General features: G+C 39.4%; 3 protein-coding genes across 10 annotated transcripts; 1 reads left to right on the plus strand and 2 right to left on the minus strand.

Moving 5' to 3' along the window:
- Positions 1-201: 201 nt before the first annotated feature.
- On the minus strand, positions 202-5,683 carry LOC116246345 (uncharacterized). Of its 7 annotated transcripts, none has more exons than XM_031618181.2 (9): positions 4,760-5,683; positions 4,581-4,660; positions 4,410-4,473; positions 3,372-3,449; positions 2,302-2,929; positions 1,582-2,083; positions 1,283-1,511; positions 715-1,180; positions 202-554 (listed from the first exon to the last, which is right to left on the minus strand). In XM_031618181.2, exons 5-9 carry the CDS (start codon positions 2,736-2,738, stop codon positions 551-553), a joined length of 1,638 nt encoding a protein of 545 aa, XP_031474041.1. In that variant the 5' UTR covers positions 2,739-2,929; positions 3,372-3,449; positions 4,410-4,473; positions 4,581-4,660; positions 4,760-5,683; the 3' UTR covers positions 202-550. The 7 variants fall into 7 exon arrangements, with proteins under 7 accessions (XP_031474041.1, XP_031474040.1, XP_031474039.1 ...); XM_031618180.2 differs by having other exon boundaries at positions 2,302-2,926; positions 4,410-4,498; XM_031618179.2 differs by having other exon boundaries at positions 4,410-4,498.
- Positions 5,684-7,391: 1,708 nt separating this feature from the next.
- Positions 7,392-13,069, minus strand: LOC116262851 (uncharacterized). The gene is made up of 2 exons (XM_031642377.2): positions 11,447-13,069; positions 7,392-7,902 (listed from the first exon to the last, which is right to left on the minus strand). Exons 1-2 carry the CDS (start codon positions 12,869-12,871, stop codon positions 7,684-7,686), a joined length of 1,644 nt encoding a protein of 547 aa, XP_031498237.1. The 5' UTR covers positions 12,872-13,069; the 3' UTR covers positions 7,392-7,683.
- A 2,691-nt stretch (positions 13,070-15,760) lies between these two features.
- On the plus strand, positions 15,761-26,088 carry LOC116248246 (protein TONSOKU). Of its 2 annotated transcripts, XM_031620936.2 has the most exons (21): positions 15,761-16,179; positions 17,052-17,849; positions 19,158-19,334; positions 19,525-19,616; positions 19,747-19,845; positions 19,922-20,406; positions 20,477-20,517; positions 20,599-20,844; positions 21,106-21,253; positions 21,396-21,515; positions 21,691-21,791; positions 21,915-22,035; positions 22,354-22,466; positions 22,896-23,007; positions 23,196-23,300; positions 23,393-23,459; positions 23,572-23,695; positions 23,786-23,956; positions 24,873-24,990; positions 25,083-25,141; positions 25,214-26,088. In XM_031620936.2, exons 1-21 carry the CDS (start codon positions 15,907-15,909, stop codon positions 25,658-25,660), a joined length of 4,017 nt encoding a protein of 1,338 aa, XP_031476796.1. In that variant the 5' UTR covers positions 15,761-15,906; the 3' UTR covers positions 25,661-26,088. The 2 variants fall into 2 exon arrangements, with proteins under 2 accessions (XP_031476796.1, XP_031476788.1); XM_031620928.2 differs by having other exon boundaries at positions 15,764-16,179; positions 25,083-26,088.
- The last annotated feature ends 1,714 nt before the right edge of the window (positions 26,089-27,802 follow it).

The raw sequence follows: 27,802 nt of genomic DNA on the forward strand, positions 1-27,802 counted from the left end.
CACAGAGCAAGGCAGAAGGCTTGAGCAAGCCAATTACAAGAACAGGCTCCACTTTCACACCATCTTCCTGCGTCTGATCAAAGAGCTGCATAGGCATAGCCTCTCTTCCTCTGGAAGACTTTATACATACCCTCCTTACACTCGGAATTAGGCATCATCAATTGATAATATATGAGAATTTCACTAGGAAGTAGACAATACTAGATAAATCACATACATATTCTCATCAGTGATAGATAATTTACATAAGTGTTGACAAAAGCATCACCGTTAAATACATAGCCAAGTGTGAAGGTAGAGTATGCATAGAAGCATATACATATAGTGCGTCATGTACACATCCACCATAACGGAAACAAGCTCAACAAAATCACAATGACCACCACATGAATCGATTTGAAACATGTAAATGAATGTCAACCTTCAAAGAATCTTCATTTTCTTCAAGTGTGTTGACACATGTCATCAAAAATTTGGTGATCGTATTTCTTCATGTAGGTGAACGACCCTCGAACACGACATAATACTTATGTCGGGGCTTCATCTTCGATTACCTATGAACATAATCATAAACATCACATTTTAACAAACATTAAAGCGTGAAGAGCTTATATTCAAATACAATAACTAACAACAGTAAAACATAAACAAAACAAACATATGAATAATATTCATCAACACAATAGTTTCTGCGTGTGATAAGTTACTACGCACCTACGAGTTTGAAAATCCATGAACATTTGAGATGTTATTGAAGTGCGCAGGTCATTATTGGATCCTCGATGAATACTTTGTGTCGCACTTTCAAGTTCGGTTACAAACGATGTACTCTCATTTGCATCGTCAGATGCACCTTCGTCAACATCAAACTGTTCTGCATGAGGATTATGATCTATAATGAAATTGTGTAGAACACACGTGGCTAACACAATCCCAACTTGTTTACGATAAGGAAATGACACTTGTGCTTTTAGTATAGGGAATCGTCCTTTTAATAAACCAAAAGCTCGTTCAACAGTTGTTCTTAATGATGAATGACGATGATTAAACAGTTCCTCTGCAGATGTAACACGTCGTGCCCCCGATGCATTAAATTCAGAGAGATGGTATCGATGACCTCGATATGGAGTTAGTAAACCATGTATGTTTGGATATTCTCCATCACCAAGATAGTATTTCCCTACACAGTACAGTTATTATGAGTTCGACATTAAATAAATAGTAAGCTAACACCTACACAACAATCTATTAATTGTTTATGAAAGAGTATTGACAACCTAACCTGTAGGTATGACAAAAGGATCGATCTCAGTGTCTAGTGCACTGTATAATACTCTTGAATTTGTTGCGTTGCCTTCCCAACCCGCCAAAACATAGTGGAATCGCATGTCGAATCCAACTACAGCAAAGACATTTTGTGAAAGAGTTCCATTTCTATTACGAAACCTCGATTCTTCTGATGTACGTACCCAGACTGGTATGTGAATGCCATCTATAGCTCCTAAACAATCCTACGTACAGTGAAAAATATTAGTTGCACTGCATTTGTACAATATAATATGTGATCATGAATTAGCTTACCTTAAAATATGGATAGAAACGAGGATTGAAGCGGATTTTGGATGGAGTGTCATCGTTCGGTCGGCTGATGTATTCCTTACCCAATTGACATAGTGCTCGTAGAATGAGGTTGATGTACTTGCTAATTGTTTGACTTGAGTGTTGAAACGTGTTTCGGCATGCACGATTGCGCTCATTATGGCCAACAGTAAGTAGAAAGATAGCAACTTGTTCTTTAATGCTGATTTCCCGAGCATCTTCTACTAAATTTTTCTCTTTCAAGATATTACATAGTGTAATAAACGAGCTGCGATCCATGCGCAGTAAGTCCAAACAATTCTTTGGATGGCCGTTGATGATATTTTCAATAAATTGACTACCAACATTTCTATAAGGGTGAACAATTCGCCTACGCCGATTAAGGAACCCAAAAAATATGATGACCAAGGCAAACATCACTTTCACCATAGCATGTTCTCTTTCTTCATCTGACGACATGACTGTTGCACTGGGTAGCATAGAACTGGGTAACATAGACAAAAAGTAACTTTCATCATGTCTAATCATACCATCTACGAATAAAACATTCTAATATGCAAAGGTGAAAGGAATTAACAGCCATAAAACAAACATATATGTATGAAATATAAAGCAATTTCAATAACATCTTTTCAATTGCATAGAAGTTAGAACAAACACAACATTGAATTATAAAGATGTAGGAGAACATGTACTACTTACTATTGATGATTGAGATTAAACAGCAACCAAGGCACCCGTTTATCAGGCTGAAGGTTGAGGAAGATGTGTGGCTTTTTTCCTTGCTCCATTAGCATCAGGGCTCTTAAGTGCATGTTCTTATCAATCTCTCCCAAGTTGAGCATTTCACGCAATATAACTGCACATTTGTTCCTTGTTTGTGTTGTAGATGTGTTTATCATTGTTCGAAAACTATCGGCTATGTCATGCAATAGTGTTCGATACTCCTCGTCATTCGTACTTGATCTTGCTCTTTTCTTTGATGAATTCATGGTCCTACTTTCTGATGTAGTAGGACCTGAATCTTGTTGAATGTGTGTCGGTGATGATATAGGAGAATTACTGTTCAACATTTGTGTGAAAGATACATTTTCATCAACATTTATCCCGAAATCAGGCTTATGGGTTATAGGGCTCATAGTCTTCAGTCATCATGTACGAAGTACAATTATAACTGTCACGACCTATGGTAGTTGACTGGCCATACACTTCATGTAACTCTTCATAGTGTTTTCATTTTTGCCCTCCTTTGAAGATTTATAAGATATTCTAGTTGAGCATCAGTCCATATGAGTATCATTCATTGAGTTGCTTGAACCTTCCATAGCTACTACAATACAAAAGAAAAGAAAATAAGTAATTGCAAACCCCAAAATAAAACAAAAAAAGAGCATAATATGGCCAAATAATTGGGTGAGGAATGAAGTGGGGATTAAACCCAGTACTCGTAATTATTGTACCATTTTTCATATTCTTGCATGATCATATTTACATTCAAAGTGATGTCAACATGGTTTACAGTCTGCAACCAACATTGGGATGGCATTACTGTGTGATATGTAAGCACACATTGAAGACTGGATGAATAACTTCACAATTTATTAGCAAATGAAATTGGACATGTCAAAAATAGAGAAACAGCCATGTTTTTCTCAATAGAAACAGCAGTATTCTTAGCACTAAAACAAATAATCAAAATGGAAAAAATTTCTAAACTAAGTACACTTCTTCGAAATGCTCCAACCAAGCTAAAATGACAAAAGTTTACTTACAAATTTGGAATGAAACGAGACTGAAATTTAGATTGTTTCCAAATTTGCTTTCTGCTAATCTGCTTTCACTTCGAACACCTACTTCATTTTATTTGATAATCATCATTTAGTAGATTGAAGATCTATCTTTAATGATAATCATCATTTAGCAAATACAGAGAGCTCAGACAAGGAGACTGATCCAGAATATACAGCAGAAATAGCATGCCAGCCAATGTATTTGTTCAAAGATTTATCTTCAATCAAACTTCTTGTAATCAGGAAATGCTTGTTAAGGCTGATCTGCAGAACAAGGGAAAACTGGACGTATTTTTCAACCAGCTTATTAGGAGTTGCATGACCATTCTCATTATTTATCCACTGCTTACAAATGATTTGCCATTATGGCCATGTATCTCGTCTGCAGGTGAATAAGCAGAGGCCTTGGCCACATCGTTACTTGTTTATGCTAAAAATAGCCACTGAACAGAAACTAGCAGGTCATATACGGCATGTATTATCTTCTCCACCAGTGGGCAAATACGGATACCATTTTTCTCATACAATTGTGTCTGTTCTAGCTAAACCAACATGGCCAAGTCTTCCAATTTAAGAGCTGTTCAACACTTAAAATACAGAGAAAGAGAGAAAAGATTTTGGTAAAAAGACAACAAACCAGGTCCTAATTTGAAGCAGAAACAAATTCATCCTTCAGAAATTCAACAGATAATATCTTAATATGAAATACACATAATTTAACATTCTGCAGTTAAACAAATCAGACCCTAATATTAAAACACCACACCAATTCAACAACATATCAACATTTTAAGCCAAAAAAAAATCTGCAGCTAGAGAGAGAGAGAGTCTGCCGAACGTTTGCAGCAGCCATTGCAGAATAGATATATACCGCTTGAACAGATATATACATATAGAGAGAGAGAGAGAGGACAAAAATATAAACCAGAGATACTACTTTTGAATGTTCGGTTTCATACCTGAATAGAAGCAAAGAGAGAATAATAGAAGTGAAAAAAAGGGGAATCGTGAGAGGCATACCTGAGTAAAGGAGCAGCCAAGAGGGATAAAACCAAATTTCCTGTTGAAGGTGGTGCCTGAAGGCCTGCAATTGATGACAACAGGTGAAGCTGTAGAAGAGAGAGTAAAGAGAGATGGGTTATCGAGAGAACGTGCATGTGAGAGAGCGAGAGAGAGAAGCATAGGGCTCACCTTAGGGCTGCAAGCGGGCGACGTCGGTAGGGCTTGGGTATCTGTGGGTGCGTGTGGGAGAGAGAGAGCCACAGGTGGAGCTGCAGAAGAGAGAGAATGAGACTGTGTGATTTTAAGAGCGGGATTGAGAGAGAGTGAGAGAAAGAGAGAGTGAGAGATAAGAGCGGCAGAGGGCTCACCGGCGGGCGGCTGGAGGACCACGGCCGTCAAGCGGAGGAGAGACGGTCTCTGTGACGGAGAGGGGACAGGGAATGGGGGAAGGAGGAAAACGCAGCAGCAGCAGGACGATGCACGAAAACTAAAAGTTGGGAGGAAGACGCGAGCGTGCCTTTCCGGAAATAAATTTCCGTTTCCAGCCTGAGTCTCAAAAATATCTGTGCGTCTGATGAAACGAAAAACTTTTACAAATTTGAAATTTTTTTCTTGGGCTACAGTATTTTTCCCGCCCATTAAACGAGCCCTAGAAGTTCGTGATTCAATTTTTATGAGGATAAAATTTTTGCAATAAAAGCACTCTTCCTGCATATGGCAGAGATACAGGAGTGGAGGTTTTCCAAAAGCAGACAATAAGCAAGTTGCTTGTGGAGTATGTTGTGGTTCCTTCTCAATCAAGAAAAATTTCAAAGAGAACATTCTTTTTCGCTTTGATGGAACATGGCAAAGAACAAATCGAACAACTATCTCAACATTGGCTGTCAATTATGAGACGTACGAGCCATTGAGCCACCGGCAGAACTCGAAAAAATTTCATGCAAACAGATTTTAGGAAGATTCAAGAAATCTTGTCATTTAAAACAAATACATGTAGAATTTTGTAAGTTTTTGATAGATTTACTTAAGAAGCATTTAAACTACTGAAGAAAAGAACTCCAAATTTGTTCCCTTCTTTCTCTCCCCCTCTCCTTACTTTTCGGACTCTTATCCTGTGAGTTACTGCTCTACCTCTTCCGTTTCTATCTTCTTCAAACCTTAACTGAGAGAAAGAGCCGATGATAGAGAGAAGGGCCACAGTTCGTGAGAGCAGAATGGTTAACAATACAAATGGTGAGAAGTTGAGGCCACTTGATCAGAGCCTTTGGCCGGACGATACCTCCCTCATCAGATCGGCTCCACCATCTATCGTAGATCGTTTGAACAAAGCCAACAGGAGATGAACAGTAGCGGAGGCATGGATTTTTTATACTGAAGGCCACTAATATGTAGTAATTAACACAAATATAAATCTAAAACATCTTAACCCTTCAAATACATAGTAAAAATTTCGTGAAACACAAATATGCAGTAAACCAACTTATATGAGTTCGTGTGGGCAACTGCTCGGCGGCTGGCCCAAAATTCGAACTATTTTCTTTTATGTGAAAACACAAGGATACAAAATCCCAGATACCTTATGCTAAAAAAATGAACGAATAATTTTTCAATATTTTTTAAAGAAACATCATTATTAGACCAAGAAAAATAATACGAACTAGTAAAATAACGAATGGATCAGTTAGTGTCTGAATCTTTGTCTCCAAGCGTATCCACGCCGATCAACAGCGCGGCACTTTAAATTAGCGGATAGTACAAATAAATAACTATCTAAGGTGGTAAGAAGGGGACGTTAATGGTGTAAAGTTGAAGACCTTGGGAAACTTTCGGCGCCATGCAAACCAAATAGGCCTGAAAAAATCAACCCGTGACATTTAAAATGATGTCTTAAAATGGTGCAGAACTTGGAGATGAAGTCCTTTCAAGCTCCATCATGTTGCTTCTCCAGGTCGGACTTCGGAGTGGCGTTTGTATCTGTGAGCAGCTGTCAAGTAGCGTGGCTCTTTTGGTTATTAACCGTTAGGTCGCATTTGTTTACTGCGGAAAGATCACGATGAATTTCGCTCCACGAATTTGAAGTCTGCCCACACTTTTTAACAAGCAGTGTGGATCTGAGATCCAATGCCATGGGAGAAGCTAAATCCGCTGTTTGAACAGCCATCCTGAATTTGAGATCTCTGAGGGGAAATAAATGAACTGAGACTGAGACTTTGTCGGACCCAGATTCTGCAGTCTTCCTGAATTTCAGTTTAGAAAAAAACTGCAGATGAATTGCAGGTTCATGTTAAGTAGCAAAACCCTCTGATCTCAAGTCCGTCTGGAGGGGGTTTTCGGACATCAGATTGTCAGATTTGAAATCTTCAGTTATCTAAAATCACCTAGAATATCACATCATCAGTATGAAATCCGAGGTTGACAAACATAGCACTAAGGCGTGTTTGATCGACAAATGGTAACTTCTGACTCGACCATGTCCTAATAGACTCAGTGGAGGATCACAACGCATGGCATATGCCACACCACAACACATGCCATGATGCCAATTGTAAAGATCATCCACTTCTTCCTGTCGCGTCGCACCCTATGTCACCAGAACGCGGGGTGTGGGTGCGATACATCTCAAAAAATTACGGTGCAACGGTGCGACGAGAGTATTTATTATTATTATTATTATTTTATTAATATAATATATTAATAGTATCAAATTTGATAAAAAAACTAAAAAAAAAACTGAAAATCAATAAGGTGTGAATCTGGGTCGCACCCGCACCAGCACCCGCATCGCGTCGACGCGGGTGCGTCACCAGGGTTGCCGCACCCTGGTGACATAGGTCGCACCTCTAAAGTAGGTGGAAGCGAGCCTTCGCTCTGCGATGGACAAACTTAAAAAAGACAAGAACTCAATGTCAAAAATTGCATCTCTACGCAGAATTATACCTTGACAGAAACCAGTTTTGCTTGATAATCTCATCATAAACCTCCTCCCACCACCCAAAAACATCCCCCACTGAAGGGAAGGGGAAAAGAAAATGATTTCTCAGCTACCATAATAAGCGTCAAGGCAGATAATCACCAAGTTGATTTGCAGCCTTACAAACACTTCAAAATAAGCTACTTATGTTACATGCGTGTACAGAGCGATCAGGACTGCGTTACATTACCACCACCATTCCAAGCAAGCTACTTCCAAGTCCCCACAGATATGGGTACATCATTTACATCTTGACCACATAAAGTGGCTACGTGATACGGAAAAATACACAAAATGGTGCTCATCCTATGGCTGTTAGGCCTACCCAACAGTCCCTTCTAGTTTCAAACTCATGAGTTGGTTCACCTCAGCTGCAAACTCAAGCGGAAGCTCATTAAAGACATCCTTGCAGAACCCACCAATTATGGCAGCAACAGCCTTTTCGTTGTCAATGCCCCTTTGTTGAAAATAGAATAACTGATCTTCACCAATTTTAGAAGTGCTAGCCTCATGCTCAACACGAGCTGAGGGATTCTTCACCTGCAACAGTAACCATGCCAGTAATTAGTATCTAGTAAAGCTATCACGCTCACTGAAAGCTCATTATCAACGCCTTGAGCTCAGGATTCATGCAAAATCAGAAATCATTAGCACCACTCAACTACTGTTCAGCAATTAGCAAAGTAATGAATTCTAAACAAATCAATTGAAAAGAAAAAACGGTTGAAGATCTGACTGCAGACATGCACAAGCATGCACGCGCGCGCACACACACACACACACACAAAAGGAATTTGTGTCACGCATGCCATTGCCTCCTACCAACATGAAAAGAAAATCCCCACATGTAAAGAGAGATAAGGTGTCCTACATGTTGGATTAGTTTCTGAACTTCTCAACAAAGTGATATGCTTGGTCATGCATCAGGATGGCTTCATCTTTTGTTCTTGAAAATTTCCCACATGATGGTCAAAGAATATCTAGGATCATAGATCAAGCAATCATCATGCTTTCTTATGTCAAACGCTGCAGGAAGGCCCCTATAGAACAGCTTTTGCAAGGCCTGTAGTCTTTTACTCTGTGTACTGAGGCCATCAGATATCTTGTTATTAAGTTCACTTATTTCAATTCAAAAGCACTGCCATGATGTAATCGTCATCCCCAACTGAGTGGTTATAATAGCTAATGTAAAGCTTGAAACTTATCATGTGACTGTGACAGCCTCAATCTCTCCAATATTTAATAGGAGAAACATAGTTAGATCTATTGCACCCACGTTACGTTTTTTTGGAGCTTTAAGAATCTGACATACTTCCAGTGGTGCCAATAAATTGGCTGCTGGGAGATAGGCTCCCTTCCCTTTATTGCAAAAAATTATGATACGTACAGGAAGAAAAAAATATCTACAAAATATTGAGCATCAGCCAGAAAAGGAAATAAAAACCAGGCACGCATAACCCAGCTGCCTCAAAACCATAATCAAAAGAACCAGCTACGACAAGAGAAGCTGCCCCCAACTTAGAAAAGCAAAAGACGTCAAGCACAGCAGCAGCTGTAGGATCTAGACAGAATTAATCACCATCATCCTTCTCATCCCTTTCCCCATATCTACGCATCTGCTCAACAGCCTCTACCCTAAGCAGTTGACAAAGCACCTGTAAACAGTGGCTGAGCACTCTAATGTGCTTCCATCTCTGACCAATCGACCTTCTGCCTGCCAGCATACCCCTGAGTCTATGCTTCCACCGTTTATTATTTGATAAGATCCCAAAAATTCCGACAACTCTCTCTATCAATTGCAGCCAACCACTCAGCAGGTGCAATTCAGCCTCATATCCCCTAGGGCAAGCTTCAGTAAAAAGGGCTTCACAGGATTCCATACCACTCAATCTCCACAGGCCCATCACAATGGTTTTCCTGTCCTTCTTACAGATGACATACTTCCAGTGGTGGTTACAAATCAGAAGTAAAAAAAGGGTGCAAAGGTTAATGTCCAGTATGGTCCATCTATGAGCTAAAGTCAATATCTTTCCAATTGTTTTTATCTATTATTTACCAGTGAAGGTTTCCATGATTTCAGGCACGTAAGTATGCTCCAGTTTCTGTGTTTTTCGACTGACAAAAATTGAATATAGGTTGTCATGTATGAAGTCATGAATTTACTAGTCTTGCTAGAAAAAGAGATTCACAAACTAAATGAATTTACTTTTCCAACATATAATTACCTAATTACCAAGACAGACACTTCTATGCTTGGTTGTTCAATAGGAAAAAATAAAAGCCAAAATGTTCCTTGTTCTCGGGTTATCTTTGCATCTCTCGGTTACTTCAAATTCCTTCATAATCCTATTCTACACCTGAGATTCTATTAAAAAAAAAACAGCCTAAGCTGATGGTACCAGCATTGTGAGCTTTAGATTTCAACCGACTTCAAGAAAAATGTTGCTCATGTTCAACTAAACAATGTCCATGAAATTATGGAACTTGTAGTCCATTTTTCCAATATGCAAGTTAGGGTTATCCAACATTCATTAGAACAGTAGGAACAATTAATCAATTTAAGCAGCCACTGCAGGAGATCTTTAGGATGATCAGCTGGATATGATTTGACAAATAACTAGGTTTTTCTCAGCCTTAAGGCTCTATCAAGGAGCCTCCACAAAAGTGACCATGTAATGGGACCCATCAGACGTGAAGAACCCCTTGTGCCAACAACTAGACATGCCTTCCTGCCAAAGATAAAACTAAAGAACGTCCCTTCTTAAGAAGCATCTATTATTAGAAACATTGAATACAGCAAATTAGGAAACATCAAATTTGATTTCAGGAGAACTCTAAAAAGATGATGTTGCGTAAGAGAAACAACAGTAACCTTTAAATAAAATAAAAAGGCAAACAACGAAAGGTAGGTCATGAGAGGTGGGCCTATCTCTCATGAGCGTGCAACATTCCTCACAACATTACCCTATCTAAATCCCAGTGATCCGATAAAAAAACATACTAGCCAATATATTAGGGTCAATAAAGCAAAACTGCTCAGAAATCAAGCTGCTATTAGCACTGATGAACAGTGGAGCAGAAAGCTACAAGGGCGAAAAGACATAATGATCAACACCGTTCTGTCTAATATGAAAATAGGGAAAGTGTATTACCTCCTTAGTAATGACATAACTGAAAACCCCTTCAACGTATAATAACAAGCTTCCAGATATGACAGTAATCAGAAGACAACTTTCATAGAAATATCATAAGGTCGTCATGAAACATTCATTAAAATACGACTATTTTTATGAAACATACATATATACATCTATACATGGACATGCATGCATGCACAAACAGCCATATGAAGTATGTGGTAAATTTTGGGATCTAGTCTCCACCATCTAGCACTGTTCTCGAATTTTTCTACCAAACGAGCCTGAATTTTCAAATTTTCCCACGTAGTCAATTTGGAACTTTGGCCCGAACACATATGCTTCAACAAGCATCCTAGCGCAAAGAAATATAGGTGAAGCCATTTCCTGGAAAGTAGCCAATGTCCAATTATGCAACACGTTCAAGCAGGTTACGCAAATCAGGTGGTTGGGCCAAAGCAAGATTCTTATAAGGTTGATAATGTCATGGTGCCTACTAGATACCCAGATAGCAAAAAACTAAGATAGAGAGACAAGGATGAAGAAGGGACCGGATGAAACACGAGCACATGTTAAGCTGATTACCCAACAATAAACCATCATGTCTAAGAACAAAGTGGACAAAAGAAACAGAAGCCGATTCAAGAATAATACTTCTATTCACTCAGACAATTCCTGTACAGTTACGATCCATTAAATGGTTCCAAGTTCCATCCTACAACTTCAATTTCAGTGCCACCAACCATGACTAACCAAGTACCCAAACTAGAAGCAGAATGAGTGAAGAAGGAACTATTTCTGTCTTGAAAGACAACGAAGTAGGAGTAAATTATCCTGGAAAAGTACCACATACGACATCCATACCAAAAACACGGCATACCCATCGAAAATTAGAAATCGCGAGTAACGGAAAAACCATTAAACAGACGACTAGTTCATCAATTTACCTGAATGTAAGGGTATGTGTTGGCGGCAGCATTGTCGCCAATTAGCAACGAATCACACTGAGAAAAATTCCTCGCATTATCGGCACCAGGCTGCATTTGCACAAGCCCTCTGTAACAATTCCTGGACTGCCCTGCCGAAATCCCCTTCGAAACGATTCTACTCCTCGAGTTCTTCCCCACGTGTATCATCTTTGTCCCTGTGTCCGCCTGCTGGCAGTTGTTCGTAAGTGCAACCGAGTAGAACTCCCCAATTGTGTCGTGCCCCCTAAGGACGACGCTCGGGTATTTCCAGGTAATAGCCGAACCTGTCTCCACCTGCGTCCACGAGATCTTCGATCGGTTTCCGGCGCACAATCCCCTCTTTGTTACAAAATTGAAGATTCCACCCCTTCCTTCCTTATCACCAGCATACCAGTTTTGCACCGTGGAGTACTTGATCTCGGCACCCTCTGCACAGTAGAGCTCCACTACTGCAGCATGGAGCTGGTTTCGATCGTAGGAGGGCGCCGTGCAACCTTCCAGATAACCAACGTAGCTCCGTTCATCGGCGACGAGCAGAGTCCGCTCGAACTGTCCAGTTTCGAGGGCGTTGATCCGGAAATAGGTTGAGATATCCATAGGGGAGACGGTGTCCTTGGGGACATAACAGAATGAGCCATCGCTGAACACGGCTGAATTGAGGGCAGCGAAGAAATTGTCGCCGGGAGGTACGACGCTGCCGAGGTACCGCCTCACGAGATCGGGGTACTCCTGGATTGCTTCCGAGATGGAGCAGAAGATGACACCGGCGGCCTCAAGCGTCTTCCGGTGGGTGGTGGCGATGGAGACGCTATCAAAGACGGCGTCGACGGCGACGTTCGCCAGCCGCTTCTGTTCCGTCAGGGGGATGCCGAGGCGGCGGAAGGTCTCCAGTATCTCGGGATCGACCTCCTCGAGGCTCTTCTTCTTCGGCATCTGCTTGGGCTCGGAGTAGTAGCAGATGTCCTGGTAATCGATGGGCGGATAGCGGTTGTCCGACCAGAGCGGTTCCGCCATCTTGAGCCACTTGTGGAAGGCGTTGAGGCGGAATTCGAGCATCCACTCGGGCTCCTTCTTTCGGGCTGAAATGGCGCGGACGGTGTCCTCCGAGAGGCCCTTCGGGAGGGAGAAGGAATCGACGTTGGAGACGAATCCCCACTTGTAATCTCGTTCCAGGAACTGCTGAATAGCATCGTTCGAGCTCGGCGTCGGCGACGGCGGTCTGTCAAGCAGCTTCGCCCCGTCGGAATCCGCGGACGCGACGACCCTGGAGTGATTGAACTTCTTGGACAACAGCTTCCTTGGCCTAGTAGAGGAAAGGATCCTGCCATTCAGGAAGGATGGGAGAAGCCTGTTGGGCTCTGTCGGAGAAGGGTGAAGGAGGAAATTGGTGGCCAGAGAGGCCATGGTTGATTGTCGAATTCAAGGGGATTCTAGTATATGTTTTCGGGAGAAACTGTTACTTCGAAGGAAAAGGCGAATTGAGAAGAAGACGAAGATGAGGATGATGGCAACCAGTGAAGTATTTGAGGCGGCGAAGACGAATGCTGAAAAGGAGAACGCCTGGGGTTGTGTGTCTATCCCCGATTCTTGGTAAGCTGCGAATCATTTTTCTGCCTATAAAAAAGTTGGGGGTTGGAAAATGTGAAAATTGTCCGAGAGAAAAGTTTCGTCCCTGCATAATACATAATATCTATGATGATATAATATGAAATGTAAAATATATTCATTAAGAGTATGCCCCCCCATTACCCTTTTGAAACATTTTTTATGTATGAACAAAAATTTAATATATTTTCTTATAAATGTCAACAAATTCGATTCGTCAACCATACTGCTTTCCTCATTTTAATTGCATTGAGACTACCGATAGAGAAAAATCTTAATATTATATCAAAATCTAAATCACAATCTGAATTCTACTTTAATCTGATTTCTTAATTCACAACTTAAATTGAATCCAAACTTTCAAATCGCTTTTTAAATAACGTTACAATTAATATAACAGTTTCAAAACATATGAACATTTGATATATAAATTTATTTAGAACTAAATCCGACCTGAATCCACTTGTATATTTATTTAGATTTTAATACGGATCTAGTCCGTATATCATTTTCCAAATCAAATTCCATCTAATTTCTCAGTCGATCTGATATCAACTTTTAAAATAAATCGGTCCATTCGAAATAAATTGGTTTGCTTCAAAGATATCGGGTGTCAACTTTTAATCACATCAAAAGTATATTGAGCTATGACTTTGCAGAGTCGTTTAGTCACTTAACTTTGTCATCTAATATTGGTTTATATATTTGTTTATGTTTCTTTCAACTAACTTATAGGTGGCCTTGGTTAGATGATTTTATTACTATAAATATAGTCACCATTCTCTCTCTCTCTCTCTCTCTTTTTATATATATATATATACATATATATATATATATATATATATATATATTGAATGATAGCTCTCTAGTTTTTTAAAGACACCTAACGACCCGTTCAATCCAACATGACAAATGGTCAAAAGAAAAACAAGGAGAAATGAGTGAGGATTTTCATAACCTAATATTAACTTACACACTTTTTACTCAACCATCTACCAGCTTTAAATTGAAGTTTTTGTTAAATTGTTAGGTGTCTTTGTTTAGCCAAAATCATTGTCCACTCAAGTGAGTGTATATAATATATAATATGCGTGTGTGTATGTATGAAAGTTGAATGATAACTTTGGTTTTTTAGAGCTACCTAACCATATAATCAAAACCATTTGATTTATCATTCTGAAGAGTTAAGATAAAAACAATAAAACGAAAGTCACGGTACTTTTATCTATCGGTTCTTACATTTTCTTACAACTCTCTCAATCATCCATCTACGTCAAATAAACTGCCCTGATTAAATGGTTGGTACTCTAAATGATTCGAGTCACCAGTCACAAAAATAAAGCAATACAATTACAAACATCGGAATGATTAGAACTATAGTCAATGTTAACGTCCCAAATATTTAACTAAAGAAGAAATTAATAGAAAATGAGTTATGCTATTAAAAACAAACAAAAATTAACGAAGACGTATCTATAGTTTGTCAAACAAATTGGCTTCTGAAAGACGCCTTGTCCTTTATTTATTTATTTTTATTTTATGCGCAGCAGGGTGAGATGGTTAGATTGCCGACTCGTTTGATAACGACGGTATGGTTGCCGAACATGTGGACGATATTAAAAGCTCCAACGAGTGGCTGCTCGCATGCGGCCAACGAAATCAGCTTTTATTTTTTTTTCTTATGTTTTATATAATACACATTACAACAGCTATAATATTATTTTTCAATATATATGATACTTTTTTTTAATTTACTTATATATATATATATATATATAATGAATGGCAGGCCAAGCCCCTGCCGGCCATACCTTCTCTGCCCATACAGTAAACCACATATATAGTTGCATCTGAACGTTGTTGTAAAACATACACATATGAAATATTATTATGTTAATTTTTATAATACCAAAAGCCTTTGAATTTTACAGCAAGTTTGACATAAAACGGGGCAGAGGGAGAGTTTGATATTAAATCCTTTTATCTCAGATGCTGTGGATCTTAAATAAAAGAAGATCATTTCCATTATTGATCGGGTCAGATATTTGTCAAACGATCGGAACAGATCCAAATTCAAACATAAAACCACGGCAGATGTGTATTCAATTAAGTTCGATTGCGTAATTGTGTCTGGTTGGTTGATCAATACTGGACTAAATTTTAGAAGTCAAACGCAAATGTTTCCAAAAATCATAGATTCCATCTAAATTCTGATTAATAATCGTTGGATGACTCATACACAACACATTCTCTTCGGGTCCAGGAACGAGTTATCCGATCGATCAATCACACTTATTATCAAATATCTCTTTCTTTTCAACCACGTCCAAATTATTTCACATCCCCAGTGTGAAGTTAAAACAAGTATTATCAACTATAAGGAGCATTTGGTAGCCTCCGATCCAAGATCCAAGCGATCTGTACCGAATGATCAACGGATTTCATGTTTCAAATATGTTTTACATTGGAAACCATTAAATTGGCGTCCGAGAGGAAGGAGTTGGACAACAGATCCGGGGTTTTCTAGTCCACAAAACTTAACAGGCGGATTTCCAAATCAAACACGGCCTCAGCGTACCCTTACGGCGAGTTAAAATACGTACACAACGATGTATTAATTCCTCCGACTCGATGACTCGGACTTAACTTGGCGGGAAGATTTCGAAACGCGTAAAACCATATAAAACCTCCCGCCCTCGTCGCTCTCTTTCGCTCCGTGTTCGATTTTCCAAGAATTCATGCCCTAGTTTGTTCGATTCTCCTTTTCGGGTCTGTAATATAGCGAATTGGAAGACCAATCTGAGAAGCTTTTGTGAAATTTCTGTAGCAGTTGGATGGCTCGCAACGATCAGGAGCTGAAGGCGGCGAAAAATGCGTATAAGGAGGCGGTAGCCACCGGAAATCGGCGGGAGGAAGCCCGCTGGGCGAACGTCATGGGCGACCTACTAAGGCGGCGCGGCGAGTACGTCGAGGCGCTGCGGTGGCTTCGGATCGATTATGATGTATCCGTCAAGCACTTGCCGGAGAAGCACCTGCTACCGACGTGCCAGTCCCTAGGAGAGGTTTATCTCCGGCTGGAGAGTTTCGAGGACGCTCTAGTTTATCAGGTTTCCCCTTGAAGCTTCTTCATTCCCCCCCCTCATTTCGAGTTTGGACGTCTAGGGCTTCCTGAAAAAGAATGCCGTTTCAAAAATGTTGCTGATGCCTCAATTTTCTAGAGGAGAAAGGTCTATCGCGACTGAGTGCAGGTTTAGCAATCGTATAGCGCATTGTGGTGCTGGCATATTTGACACCTCTGCTTGAATTTCGGTGACCTATGTTCGTCACGTTGGCCAAAATGGCTGGCTCGTTGGTGCATCGATTAATATCTACTTGGTTGATTGTACTTATCCCAGACTTATTAGGAACCTTAATCGAATCTGTTTGCTAGTTATCCCTTGGCGGCCCTGTTACAGCCTTGCTGCATGACCATATTTTTTACAACCTAGGTGCGTCATTTTGTGGAATTGCGTTAACCTATGCTTAATTAAGAACAAAAAAGGAGAGTTGGGCATTTTTGTTTGCACAGCCAATTTCTGCAGCCCATCTCGTGACATGTGCTTGTGATTTTGAAGCCGGTGGGTATCGAGTTTTAGTTCTGTTGCTGCCAACTCTTCAGCAGGGTTTCCTTCTGTTTCACAGTCATCTGAAGTTTTTATCCACAGACCCGTAGCTTTAGTTATATTTGGTATTAGCTTCAATATCACCCGATTGATGTGCTATCTTTTGCTGCCGCTAGCTCCTTCGACAATGCCATGCGAGTCTCACGCTTGGAACTGTATTTTTCTATTATGGAGTTACATTCATTTGTTTAACGCAGCATCCTAGATCGAGTGCTCTGACAAATTGGATTGTAAATTTGATGAATCTAGTTGGAATAATGAACTTTGACGGCGACGCACCCTGATTGTTGGCATGTCATTGATTCAATTATTTACAGAAAATGCATCTGGAGTTAGCAAAGAAAGCTGGTGATCTTGTTGAAGAGCAAAGAGCCAGTACACAGCTTGGCCGGACGTACCATGAAATTTTTCTAAGGTCTGAGAAGGATCATGATGCTTTAAGAAACTCGAAGAAGTATTTTAGGTCAGCAATGGATCTTGCTCGGGATCTACAAGAAAATCCTCACCATCGAGGTTCCTTTTTCCTGAAAGAACTGATCGATGCTTATAACAACCTTGGTTTGCTCGAGATGGATCTTGATAACCTTGATGAAGCGCTGGCAATACTGCTTGAAGGTTTAAAAATATGTGATCAGGAAGAGGTAAAGCAGGATGATGATGGGCGTAGCAGGCTGCATCATAATCTAGGCCGCCTATACATGGAGTTGAGGGTATGGGATAAAGCCAAATATCATACTGAGAGGGATATACTAATTTGTCGTAGTATTGGACATGCAGAAGGTGAGGCGAAGGGGTTCATTAATCTGGGTGAGCTGCATAATCGAGTGCAGAAGTATGACGAAGCAATTGTTTGCTACCAAAAGGCCTTGAAGATAGCAAAATCGATGGAAGATGAAAATGCACTAGTTGCACTAATTAATGAGAACATAAACACTGTTAAAGGTGCTTCTGAGGAGTTAGATAAATTGAAAAAAGAAGAACAGAATCTAAAGAAACTGTCCAGAAATGCTGTTTTTGCTAAAGGAACTGATGCTGAAAGAAAAATTTTATTGGAGCAGAGTGCATCCCTTGATCGTCTCATTGAGATATCAAGCCTGCTTCAGGCTTGGCCAAGAGTAAGTTCACTAAGCATTTCTTGTTCCTGGTCTATGTTGTTATGAAGTGCCTAGGCTTTTATCGAAGCTTGCCGTTGCTAGACTACCTGCCATCTGAAGAAGCCTAAGCCGTATACTCGATTGTGTTGTTTTTTTTCTTCATTAACAACCTAGTTTTCTTTTCCCCTTGTGCAGTCTAAAGTAGTTTGTTTTTTTTCTTCATCTTTTGTCTTTACTCAGATGGTCTTTACCCTCATTCCTTTTGATGTTGCATCTGATTGCACTAGAACTATATATGCATGTTTGCATTTAAGTATTTACAGTTATGTTCATAGATTTTTATACTTAGGCTTTTCTTGCTTTACAAACATTGCAAATCAGTGATGTAAATTGTAAACTTGCTTTCTTTAGTCTTTATGCTATGTAACTTTTAAACTTTAATTTGTTCAGTTTTACTAAATTTGGTCCTTTAAACTTTTAATAATGCTTCCTATGAATTATCGTGTTATTGAAGGTTTACTGTGAGGGTTGTTGTACAGTTTTGATTATTTTGTTTTTATAACTAATAATTATTGTTTTTTGATTAAAAATATTTTCATATTTATAATTAAATTTAAAGACTAATATTGAACTTCATTGGTTTACTTCTTTTCTATTTTGACCACTTAAATGCACCTAGTCTTGCCTAGGATTTAGGCTCAACTCGCTGGTTGGGCTTTGCCTAGATCTTTTAACAACCCAGTTCTTGGTGCTGGAATTATAAGACCATACAAGTCAATATTTACATCCTTCAATTATACTTATTGTGTTTGAAACTGCAAATTCTCTTGGTTTTGTATGACTTGGCAAAAAAAAATGAACACAAATTAAAGTTGTGAAAACTGTGAAAATGAGAGGAAATTGGCAGATCAACTTATGTTTGGGAAATTGACTGAAACTGGATGTGTCACAAAGACTGATTTTCTTTTTTCAATGATGAGAATGACGATGTTCTAAATATAAAAATTTTGAAAAAAAAATTCCTATTGTTTTTAGTGATATTACACTACCTAATATACCAGGTTCATATATCTGCTAAGCAAAGAGTTTACAAATACATAGTTTTTTACATACTAGAAGGGCTTGAATAGAAGGCTTTTTTTAGAGAATTCACAGGACGTTACTTAATGATTCTATGGCCTCATTCATTCTTAACAAAGCTTTTTTAATGACATATTAACTATGTGGTATGCAAAGTTGCAAACTATTTTCTTCCACTATATAATTTCTTCTGGTTGAGTACACTGTTCTGTATTTAGTTACTGCAGTTAACTTGTTCTGCCATTCTAGCACTGGGAATTTGCCAAAAGGAAAAAAAGGGTGGCAAGAGAACTATGTGACAAGGAAAAGCTCGCTGACTCACTTCTTGCAATCGGGGAATCATATCAAAACCTCAGGAACTTTCCTAAAGCATGCAAGTGGTACACAAGAAGCTTGGATGCTTATAAGTCAATTAGAAACTTGAAAGTAAGTCTTGTTTCATGTTGCTTGCTTCTATTTGGTTATGCTGTAATTGCAATTTTAGAACTGCAATCGAAAGGTTTGTTAGTTGTCTGTGTTCTTTGTTTGGAGATACCGAGACATATTGAGCTGTTTCTTTACTTTTTAATACTGGGAAGGCTACTTTAATGTATATTGCATTTTATAACTTCTACAGGGGCAATCATTGGCCAAAACTAACATTGGTGCTGCTTTGGATTCTGATGGTGACTGGTTGGGTGCACTAGATGCATTTGAAGAGGGTTACAGGCAATTATCAAGACAGCCTTTCTTATACTTCACTTTTATTCTGATTAATTCATGCTTCCAGTTCACAGTGTCTTGATGCTGGCAGTTTCTTGTGTTTCAACTAAGTATACTATTTTTCCTTTTCATGCAGAATTGCAGTCAAGGGGAATTTACTTGATGAACAGATTTTAGCTCTTGATAATATGCATTACAGTTATATGATCCGATTTGATGATGTTGAAAAAGCCAGGTTGGTGAATATAGAGTTGAGTATGTGGCACTGAACCTTATTCGCGATTGTATCTTATGTAGATTGTTGCTTGCAGAAAATTACAGGTTGACATAGATAGATTGAAGAGTCTACAGGAAGATGAAGTTCAACACCATAACCTGGGTACTGAATGCTGCTCTGAGACTGAGACAGCCTGTTGCTTGTCTGATACAGGATCAGATGAGGATGTTTCTTCCCAGCGGCATGTAAAACCTTTTTCTGCTTTGTCAGATCCACCTCATAATGACAAAGAGATTGGTGATGACCTCCCTTTGTCTATGTTTCTCAAACGTAACAAGCGGCCGTCTCAGAAAAGGACATCCCAGTTGGGTTTTTGCACCGAGAAGGCTCCACATTCTAGTTTCCGAGTGGAAAATATTTCTGTTGATGTAAGCCGTTCTACAGATGATCAACAATTGGGTTCCCGTAAAAGAGTTCGTGTTATCATTTCCGATGATGAAGATTCTGGGAATGATGAAAGTGGTTGTTCTAGAGAGGAAGCACATAACCCTCTAACTTCAAATATTGCTACTTCTCAAGGTCTCTTCACTGTTTACTAATTTTTACAGGCATTCCTCATTTCTGTATTGATCAATTTCTCATATTGCAGGTGTGAGAAGTTCTCCTCTTGGTGCTTCTCAAGATCATAAGGTTGATGAAGCTTGACAATTGCTGGTTGATTTCTTTCTTTTGAACTGATAAACTGAAAACAATTTTTTCTTGGATCTTCAGGCATCGTCACATCCTGATGCCCAAAAAGATAACCATAGCATATGCGAGTCCATTCATCTAGAAGCTAGTTCCTCCTACAGATCTGATAATCACAAATCAAACTCAGGAAATGAAATCAGATGCAAAGAAACAGGCGCTTGGGAGACCACAAGTAACACACGTTTTGTATCCAAAGGCTCCACCTCCAGAAATACACTTCTTGACCAAGGGGAGTTTGATCCTTTGACGTCCAATAGTGGAGATTCTGTAAGTGTACCAGTTTCAATAACAATGGTGCCTGCCAGTAGTCTGTTTTACTTTGACCTTCTTTTTTCAAATAACAAAGTTTGAGGATTCCTTATTTATTTGCCTTTCAAGTTGAACTGAGATCCAGATTTACCTTGTACTTCTTGTCAGTCTTCAGACACTTCATCTAATGTTAAGCAACTATCCAGCTTAGCATCTTGAAGCTTAGTTTCTGGTTTTCTTTTTTCATGCATAATGTTCCTTTTTTAAATTGTAATGCAGCTTGTAGTTCCTTGTAAAATTGATGAAACAATGGTCCACTTGGATTTATCTTCATGCACTAATGGCGATAAAGTGAATGTTGATAGTATGAAGGTGGAATTAGCATGTCTTTATTATCTAAGGCTTCCTAAAGACAAGTGCTCTCGTGGTAAGTAGTCCACCTTCCATTTTTTTTTTTTTTTGCCTTTTTGTTTGTCATCTATGTTTTAGCAGAAGAAATTATGGAGGCTTACTTCATGTCATTTTTACTCTTTTCGGGCCTCCTGTCTTTCTTGTTGTGCTTCATTCAGGGATGTTGCCAATTATTCAGCTACTGAAATGGAATGAGAAAACTCTGGATTTGCTCGAGCCAGTTAAACAATTTGAGGATTATGGTAATGGAAAAGGCTGCATTGAAGCAGTTATTAGTGGTATGCATGCTTCTTAAGGCTCATGCTACTGATTGGATACATGCCTCTTTATTATTCTTACGTTCTATGAGGATCTTAAAAGTCTTGTCAGTCTCAAGCATGAATTGAACCAAATCGTAGGCCTGAAGTACTTTTTTTATACATGTTAATGGACACTAAGTTGTATTTTCTATAGGTTGGATTCACAAGCGTTTGATGAAGTTATATGTTGACTATTGTTCTAAAACCTCTGAATCTCCGAACATGAAGTTGCTTAGGAAGCTCTACAATTTGGAGGTGCGCTGTGGTCCTATTTGCTCTTACTTTCTTCTATCTTTGTGTATTATCTGATAAATCTTTCTTATGATTTAGGTTCTTTCCCCATTGCTAATCAATGTTCTTTTGAATTTTTCCTAAAAGGTTTCCGAGGATGAAGTTATAGTATCAGATTGTGAACTGGATGACATGAGTATTTTACCTTTCTTGGACGCACTCTATGACTATCCAGTTGCTATCATGGATTTGTCACATAACGTGTTGGGTATGAAATTTCTTATACTTGCCTTTACATATTAAAAAATTTCCTGCCCCACCATATCTTTGTCAAATGTAGTATGAATGACTAACCGGTCTCATGTGTTGGCTTGAACTTTTCAGTTTTCTGTTCCCCCTTAGTATAGCTAGACTTTTTGTGCATCTAATTCCAAGTTGGGTTAGAATTTGATCGAAAAGATTTTCAATACATTAGTTCAATTGAATTAAATATGATGTTCACTTTTCACATTGCCACTGTGTGCCATTTTCCGGTTTCTGGCTTATGACTATAATTGGCTGTCATGTTTTCGTGTACTGGATTCAGGAAATGAGACAATGAAGAAGTTGCATCAAATATTTGTCTCTACTACCCATATTTATGGCAGCTTGACACTAGATTTGCATCAGAATCGCTTTGGAGCAACGGCATTATTCCAGGTGCTCTCTCAAAAGTATTCCCCTCCTCCTTTGGAGGACTTGCAATTCCTTCCATGCTAACTTCGTGAAATTTACAAGAAGGATTTAAAATATCAACCCATTAACTGGGAAAATAGTCTATTTCTGTGTATAGCACTTTTGTACATGCATGTTCTTTTGTGGCTATAAGATTTTAGATCTTTAGTAGATTTTAGGTTTCAACTTGTGCAAATAATAACTGTACATCATTTTAAGGCATTGCCTGGAAAATTTGGGCCCTACAGTACACACGAACAAAGGCAGCATATAGACATACTTGAATTATCTGGTTTGTAATTTCAGAAATTTCTAATATATGGAACAAGTTGAATGCAAAAACCACAAATTTAGATTGGCCTCAGTTCCTTTAAAAATTTAACAGTGAGCACTCCCTTTTTTTTTTTTCCCCAGGTCTGTGAATGTCCTGTGCTATTTAGTCGATTGGAAGTTCTGAATCTATCTGAAAATCGCCTTACAGATGCTTGTGCATCATACCTTTCAGTCATATTGAAAAACTGCAAAGGTTTGTTGCTTTAAATTTAAGCATTACAAAATGCTTCCTTTTTATACTGTGTTTACCAATACCGGTAGCTTGTTGTAAGCAGTTGTTTCTACTGTTCGACATTTGTTAGCCGAAATGTTACATTAGGTCTTCGTTCTTGTTGGAGTTTGTTGTCATGGTTTTTTCCTGATGATGTTACTCTGTTTTAGCTCTATATAGCTTAAACCTAGAGAAATGCTCAATCACATCAAGAACAGTGCAAACAATTGCGGATTCAATACAGTCTGAATCTAGTCTTTCACATCTTGCTTTAGGTATTCTATTTTCTGGATCATTTACAGAGTTTTCAGTTTTAGGGTCTCTCAAGTTCCTCTTCATTGACTTCTGGCTTGATTTTCTTATGCAGGGAAAAATAATCCTATTTCTGTGAGTGTCATCATGCATTTATTGGATAGACTTTCTTGTATAAGGAGGTCTGTTGCAGGCAATTGTTACTCCATTTTGTTTTCTTATATTTTTGAACCTTGATATGCGGACGAGGAAACTGCTGATCTCCTTTTGTATATGCACATTATACACCTGTAGATTTTCGGAGCTCAGTTTAACTGGTGTAAGGTTGGGCCAGGCTGTAATTGATAGTCTGTGCAAGTTTGCCGGAAAAGTACCAAGTCTAGCAGCGCTGGCTCTTGGGAACACTTGTATAGGCTCTGTGAGTGTTCCTTCTGACTTCTCAGAGTTATCAACTGTAAGGGTGGATGAAATTCCCCATTTTCTTAATAATGGCAACATTACATGACAGGATGGTGCTGTTATATTAACTGAAGCCTTGTCAAATGTATCTCAAGAATTTGTGAAGCTTGATATATCAAATTGTGGAGTAAGATCTTGTGACATGATTGGCATATTCAGGAGCATAGCCTCAACCGGTATCCTTGAACTGAATATAAGTGGAAATTCAATCGAACAAAAGGTTTGTTTGATTCGGCTTACTTAATTACTGATAGTTAGGCATATCGTTTATCATGTTTGATTGATATTTTCTGGTGCATCTCTCTAGTCAGACTCCTATGTCTTTCCAGATGCATGATCTACGTGGGATGTTCCTTTTCTTAATTTCATCTTCAAGTGTAACTTATGAGTAGTGTTCTTAAGATTGTTGTCAGGTATTCTTATTCTTGAATTTGTACGGAACATTTTATGGTCTCTCCTTCACCAGCGTAGGCGTGCATAGCCCTTCCCAACGGGAGGAAAAAGGGAAAACGAGAATAATTTTACACCATAATAACCCTGTTCATTTTAGCATTTATTTTTCCATTATCTCTCTCTCTCGCGCGCGCGTGTGCGCGTAAGTAGTTCAAGTTTTCATCGCCCACTTTTTTCATGGGCTGGAACTGGAAAAGGCACTTTTTCGTTTTCTGGAATCCAATGCAGCTGCCAACATGGATTAGGAATGAGGAGAGGTTTCCACAAGATGCTGCTATCTTGGCCGTTTTCCTCCCCTTACAAGAATCTGTTTGTTCTACCAAATGTTAAAGGGGGCGGGCTTCCCTGCCAGTCCAGCCTTATTGCATTTATCATCGCTTTTCTGTAATACCCTTGAAAAGCCAGGCCATCATTTTGGATGATAAAGCACATAAAACAAAATGGAAAAGGATGAGCAGATGTTTTAATAAGTAATCGATATGGGCAAGTGAAAGCATTTGTGTGTTGAGACTGCATGTTTAGCTATGATTTACAGATTATATTTCATTCTATGTGCTATTAGTGCAGTATCTTGGTTACAGTTGCTGGTGCGGTATATCCTAAGAATGCTTCAGGTTCCTTTGGCATGTAACGGCGGACATGATTTCAGTTTTAATTAAAGAATGGCGGTGTCACATATGCAGGGCGTGGATGGATTAGCGTCTCTTCTCACAAGTTCTCGTTGCTTTCTGAGAGTCCTCAAACTCGACGGCTGTCATCTTGGTCTCTCTGGAATTCTTTGCATAGTTGAGGCCTTGTCAGGTCCGTCTGCAACCGTCATTACGTAGGCTTGTAGAACGTATAAAAGGATAACATCAGAGAAAAGCAGCATCTAACGGCTTCATGTCTTGCAGGAAACAACTCATTGGAAGAGCTCAGTCTTTCAGAAAACGTTGATTCCAACACGGACATTGTAAGCTGTCCAACTAGAACTGCAAGTCTGAAGGGTTCGCAGGGGCTTGATCTTGCTGTTGCTTCTGAACAGACAGCCATGGAGGTGGAAACGGTTGAGCCGGTGTTGGATGTGCATGAAGCAGATGTGAACGGGCTTGTAGCTGCAGACAGCGAGGAGGGTTCAGATAGAGAGGGTCCGAATGATGACACTTGTGCTAGTTCAAGCCAATCACCTGAAGCGAACTTGGCGTCATCCAAGACACCAGAAATGACTTCAGAACATGAACCACCATATTTGGCACACCTTTCAAGAGCCATTATCAATGCAAAGCAGCTTCAATGCCTGGACCTCAGTGGCAACGGTTTCACCTCGGAGGTTGTTGAGAAACTTTACTCCTCGTGGTCATCATCTACAAGGATCAGGTGCTCAACAGCGAGGCACACAGAGAATGAGATTGTTCATTTCTCAGTGCAGGGAAAGCAATGCTGTGGAGTAAGGTCGTGCTGTAAAAAGGACTGGTGTGGGAGTGGGATTTAAACTGATGGAACCAAATTAGAACAAGGTACAATTTTTTTTTTCCTCATCTAACGCGTTGATCTTCCGCAGAGGAACTTTTGGTGCTCTCATACGCTACGCTTCTGCGAAGTGTGAACTACTTCAATTTGTCAAGCTTGTACAGAATAAATGATGGTTGTCGCTAAATGGCACTTGTTTGGAGGAATGCGTAGGACGGGCACACGGTTCTTTGACCTTCCAGGCGTTCTACCATAGAAAAGGTGTTCCACTTTTCCTGCTTATTAATTTTAGTGGCCCTCACTATGTTCTGGCGTCTGTTGTATACGTGCGTATTGAGACACTCTACTCATGTTCTATTATCATGATATAACGCTAAGCAACCTCTGTGGGACGCTTGTTATTTTTTTGGTCACAAAGGAATCCACCAGGATCAGGCTCTTTTGTTCTCACCTATCTCCTTCAAGTGCTAACCTTCTGGTTGACTAATGCGGAAACTTGAGTCAATTGTGTTGGTGGAATGATGAGTTGCATTTCACGTTATTTGCTCAATAGTCGTTACCAAATGTGCACCGCGTTGAGTGGAGGAGACGCGACCAGAAAATCTGTAAAGAGAAGAAAAACGATGTTTCTTTGTACGGTTGCACTGTGCTAAATTGAACGTCTTAGTTTTCTAAGGCGTCAGAGGGCATTCCTTTAGCTTTGCTTTGCATGGGAAAAGGGATCTGATTCCCTTCCGTGCCTGGGAACATCAACTTTTCTCATAATCATCATATTGCTCCCAACAGTTCATTTTGGAACTAATGAGACGCATAGGCAATTTCTGGTGTTTCTGCAATATCATCGCTTGTGAAATGTTCTGCAGAGTGGTCTCTGCCGGATGTTGTTTGCTGAAACGGTTCTTACCTTAGGTCGTGTCTCTAGGTTAACAGACTTCAAATTACAATTACAACAGATTCGGTCAAGAACTGGAAATGGCAATCCTCTAAAGTTAGTTTGCAAACAGTGAGCTTACTTTGGAACTCTGTTATCGAAACAGAGTTTTCCTAGTTGTTCTTCATAAAGCTAGTTTCATGGAAGTGATCCTCCTGCCAAAGCGTCCAAGATTGGCATAAAGGTATTATTGTTATTTTTATGTTGTGGCGAACGCTTTTATAAGCTGAAAGCTTAACACTTTATAAATTTCTTTTACACTATCGCACGATATGCTCTTGTTGCACAATTTACGGGGTCTTTGACTGTGGAGGTGAAACTATTCTTCAAGGACACGGTTCCTCACTGGTTCGGCTGCCACCGCGTCACACCTTGTGCAAGCTGAAGGCCCCTGGGCGCAGGTACTGCGCCCTGGAGTTTTATGCTACTAGGCAAGCAACAAAGTCTCCTGACCTGGGTGCTGTTTCTCCAAGTCGAGAATACTAAACCATTCCAGTTCTTGGAAATTCTTGGAAGAAGCAATATAACTTAGAAAGGCAGACTCAGATCGTGATTAACCGTTGGCAAATATTAATTCAATCTTGGACTGTGTAGCTGATTACCCATCGAAGGAATGGTGGGTGATTGAGGAAGAAGCGGCTGTAACTTCAATGGTGAGAAATTAAATTACACCAATTCATGGGGCGGTCCTTGAATGATGCAAACAGACACATCTTACTTTAATTAATTAAAGGCATATAATGTTTGGCTGAACGTCATATTGTCCCCTAATGCAAGCAATTCCTTTTCAGCACATTCACTTGCGCATCAAGCAACCAATTTTAGAAGAATATAAGTGAAAATCCAAGGACTTGGATTTGTTCATGGGCGCAAGACTTTGAAGTTTGAACAAGGAACTGTTCATCACTTGGATCATACGGAAAGTGTTGCATGTGACGTGCCAACTTATACTAACTTGTTGCAGTTATTGGGTCCTTTCTGTGGGCGATTAATTATTTAGCAGAGTACTGTTTCATGACAATGATCCTTTTGGCCTTTTCTTCGACAGTTGGTCTGAATGCAGACTCGGAAATAGTTCACCTTAGAAATAGCTCACATACGTATTTCTCTCTTGAAGACAAACAAAAGAAAACAAAGCATTTTTAGATGAGGAAAATCTAAAAAACCCAAACAACACTCCGTTTTCAATATGGTTCGATTAGAATATGAAATCCTTTTAAGTGTGCAAAAAGC

The sequence above is a fragment of the Nymphaea colorata genome, chromosome 1, assembly GCF_008831285.2.
Source record: "Nymphaea colorata isolate Beijing-Zhang1983 chromosome 1, ASM883128v2, whole genome shotgun sequence".
Lineage (NCBI taxonomy): Eukaryota > Viridiplantae > Streptophyta > Magnoliopsida > Nymphaeales > Nymphaeaceae > Nymphaea > Nymphaea colorata.

What these genes read in the sequence shown, in the direction of transcription:
- LOC116262851 (XM_031642377.2), bottom strand. Translation starts at nt 12,871, where the DNA reads ATGGCCTCTCTGGCCACCAATTTCCTCCTTCACCCTTCTCCGACAGAG. An exon ending in ACACATACCCTTACATTCAG is followed by an intron (nt 7,903 to 11,446) that starts GTAAATTGATGA and finishes TTACTGTTGCAG; the next exon opens with GTGAAGAATCCCTCAGCTCG.
- LOC116248246 (XM_031620928.2), top strand. Translation starts at nt 15,907, where the DNA reads ATGGCTCGCAACGATCAGGAGCTGAAGGCGGCGAAAAATGCGTATAAG. An exon ending in TCTTTCACATCTTGCTTTAG is followed by an intron (nt 23,301 to 23,392) that starts GTATTCTATTTT and finishes TTTCTTATGCAG; the next exon opens with GGAAAAATAATCCTATTTCT. An exon ending in AGACTTTCTTGTATAAGGAG is followed by an intron (nt 23,460 to 23,571) that starts GTCTGTTGCAGG and finishes ATACACCTGTAG; the next exon opens with ATTTTCGGAGCTCAGTTTAA.
- LOC116246345 (XM_031618182.2), bottom strand. Translation starts at nt 2,738, where the DNA reads ATGAGCCCTATAACCCATAAGCCTGATTTCGGGATAAATGTTGATGAA. An exon ending in TTTAATCTCAATCATCAATA is followed by an intron (nt 2,084 to 2,301) that starts GTAAGTAGTACA and finishes TATGTTACCCAG; the next exon opens with TTCTATGCTACCCAGTGCAA. An exon ending in GTTTCTATCCATATTTTAAG is followed by an intron (nt 1,512 to 1,581) that starts GTAAGCTAATTC and finishes CACTGTACGTAG; the next exon opens with GATTGTTTAGGAGCTATAGA.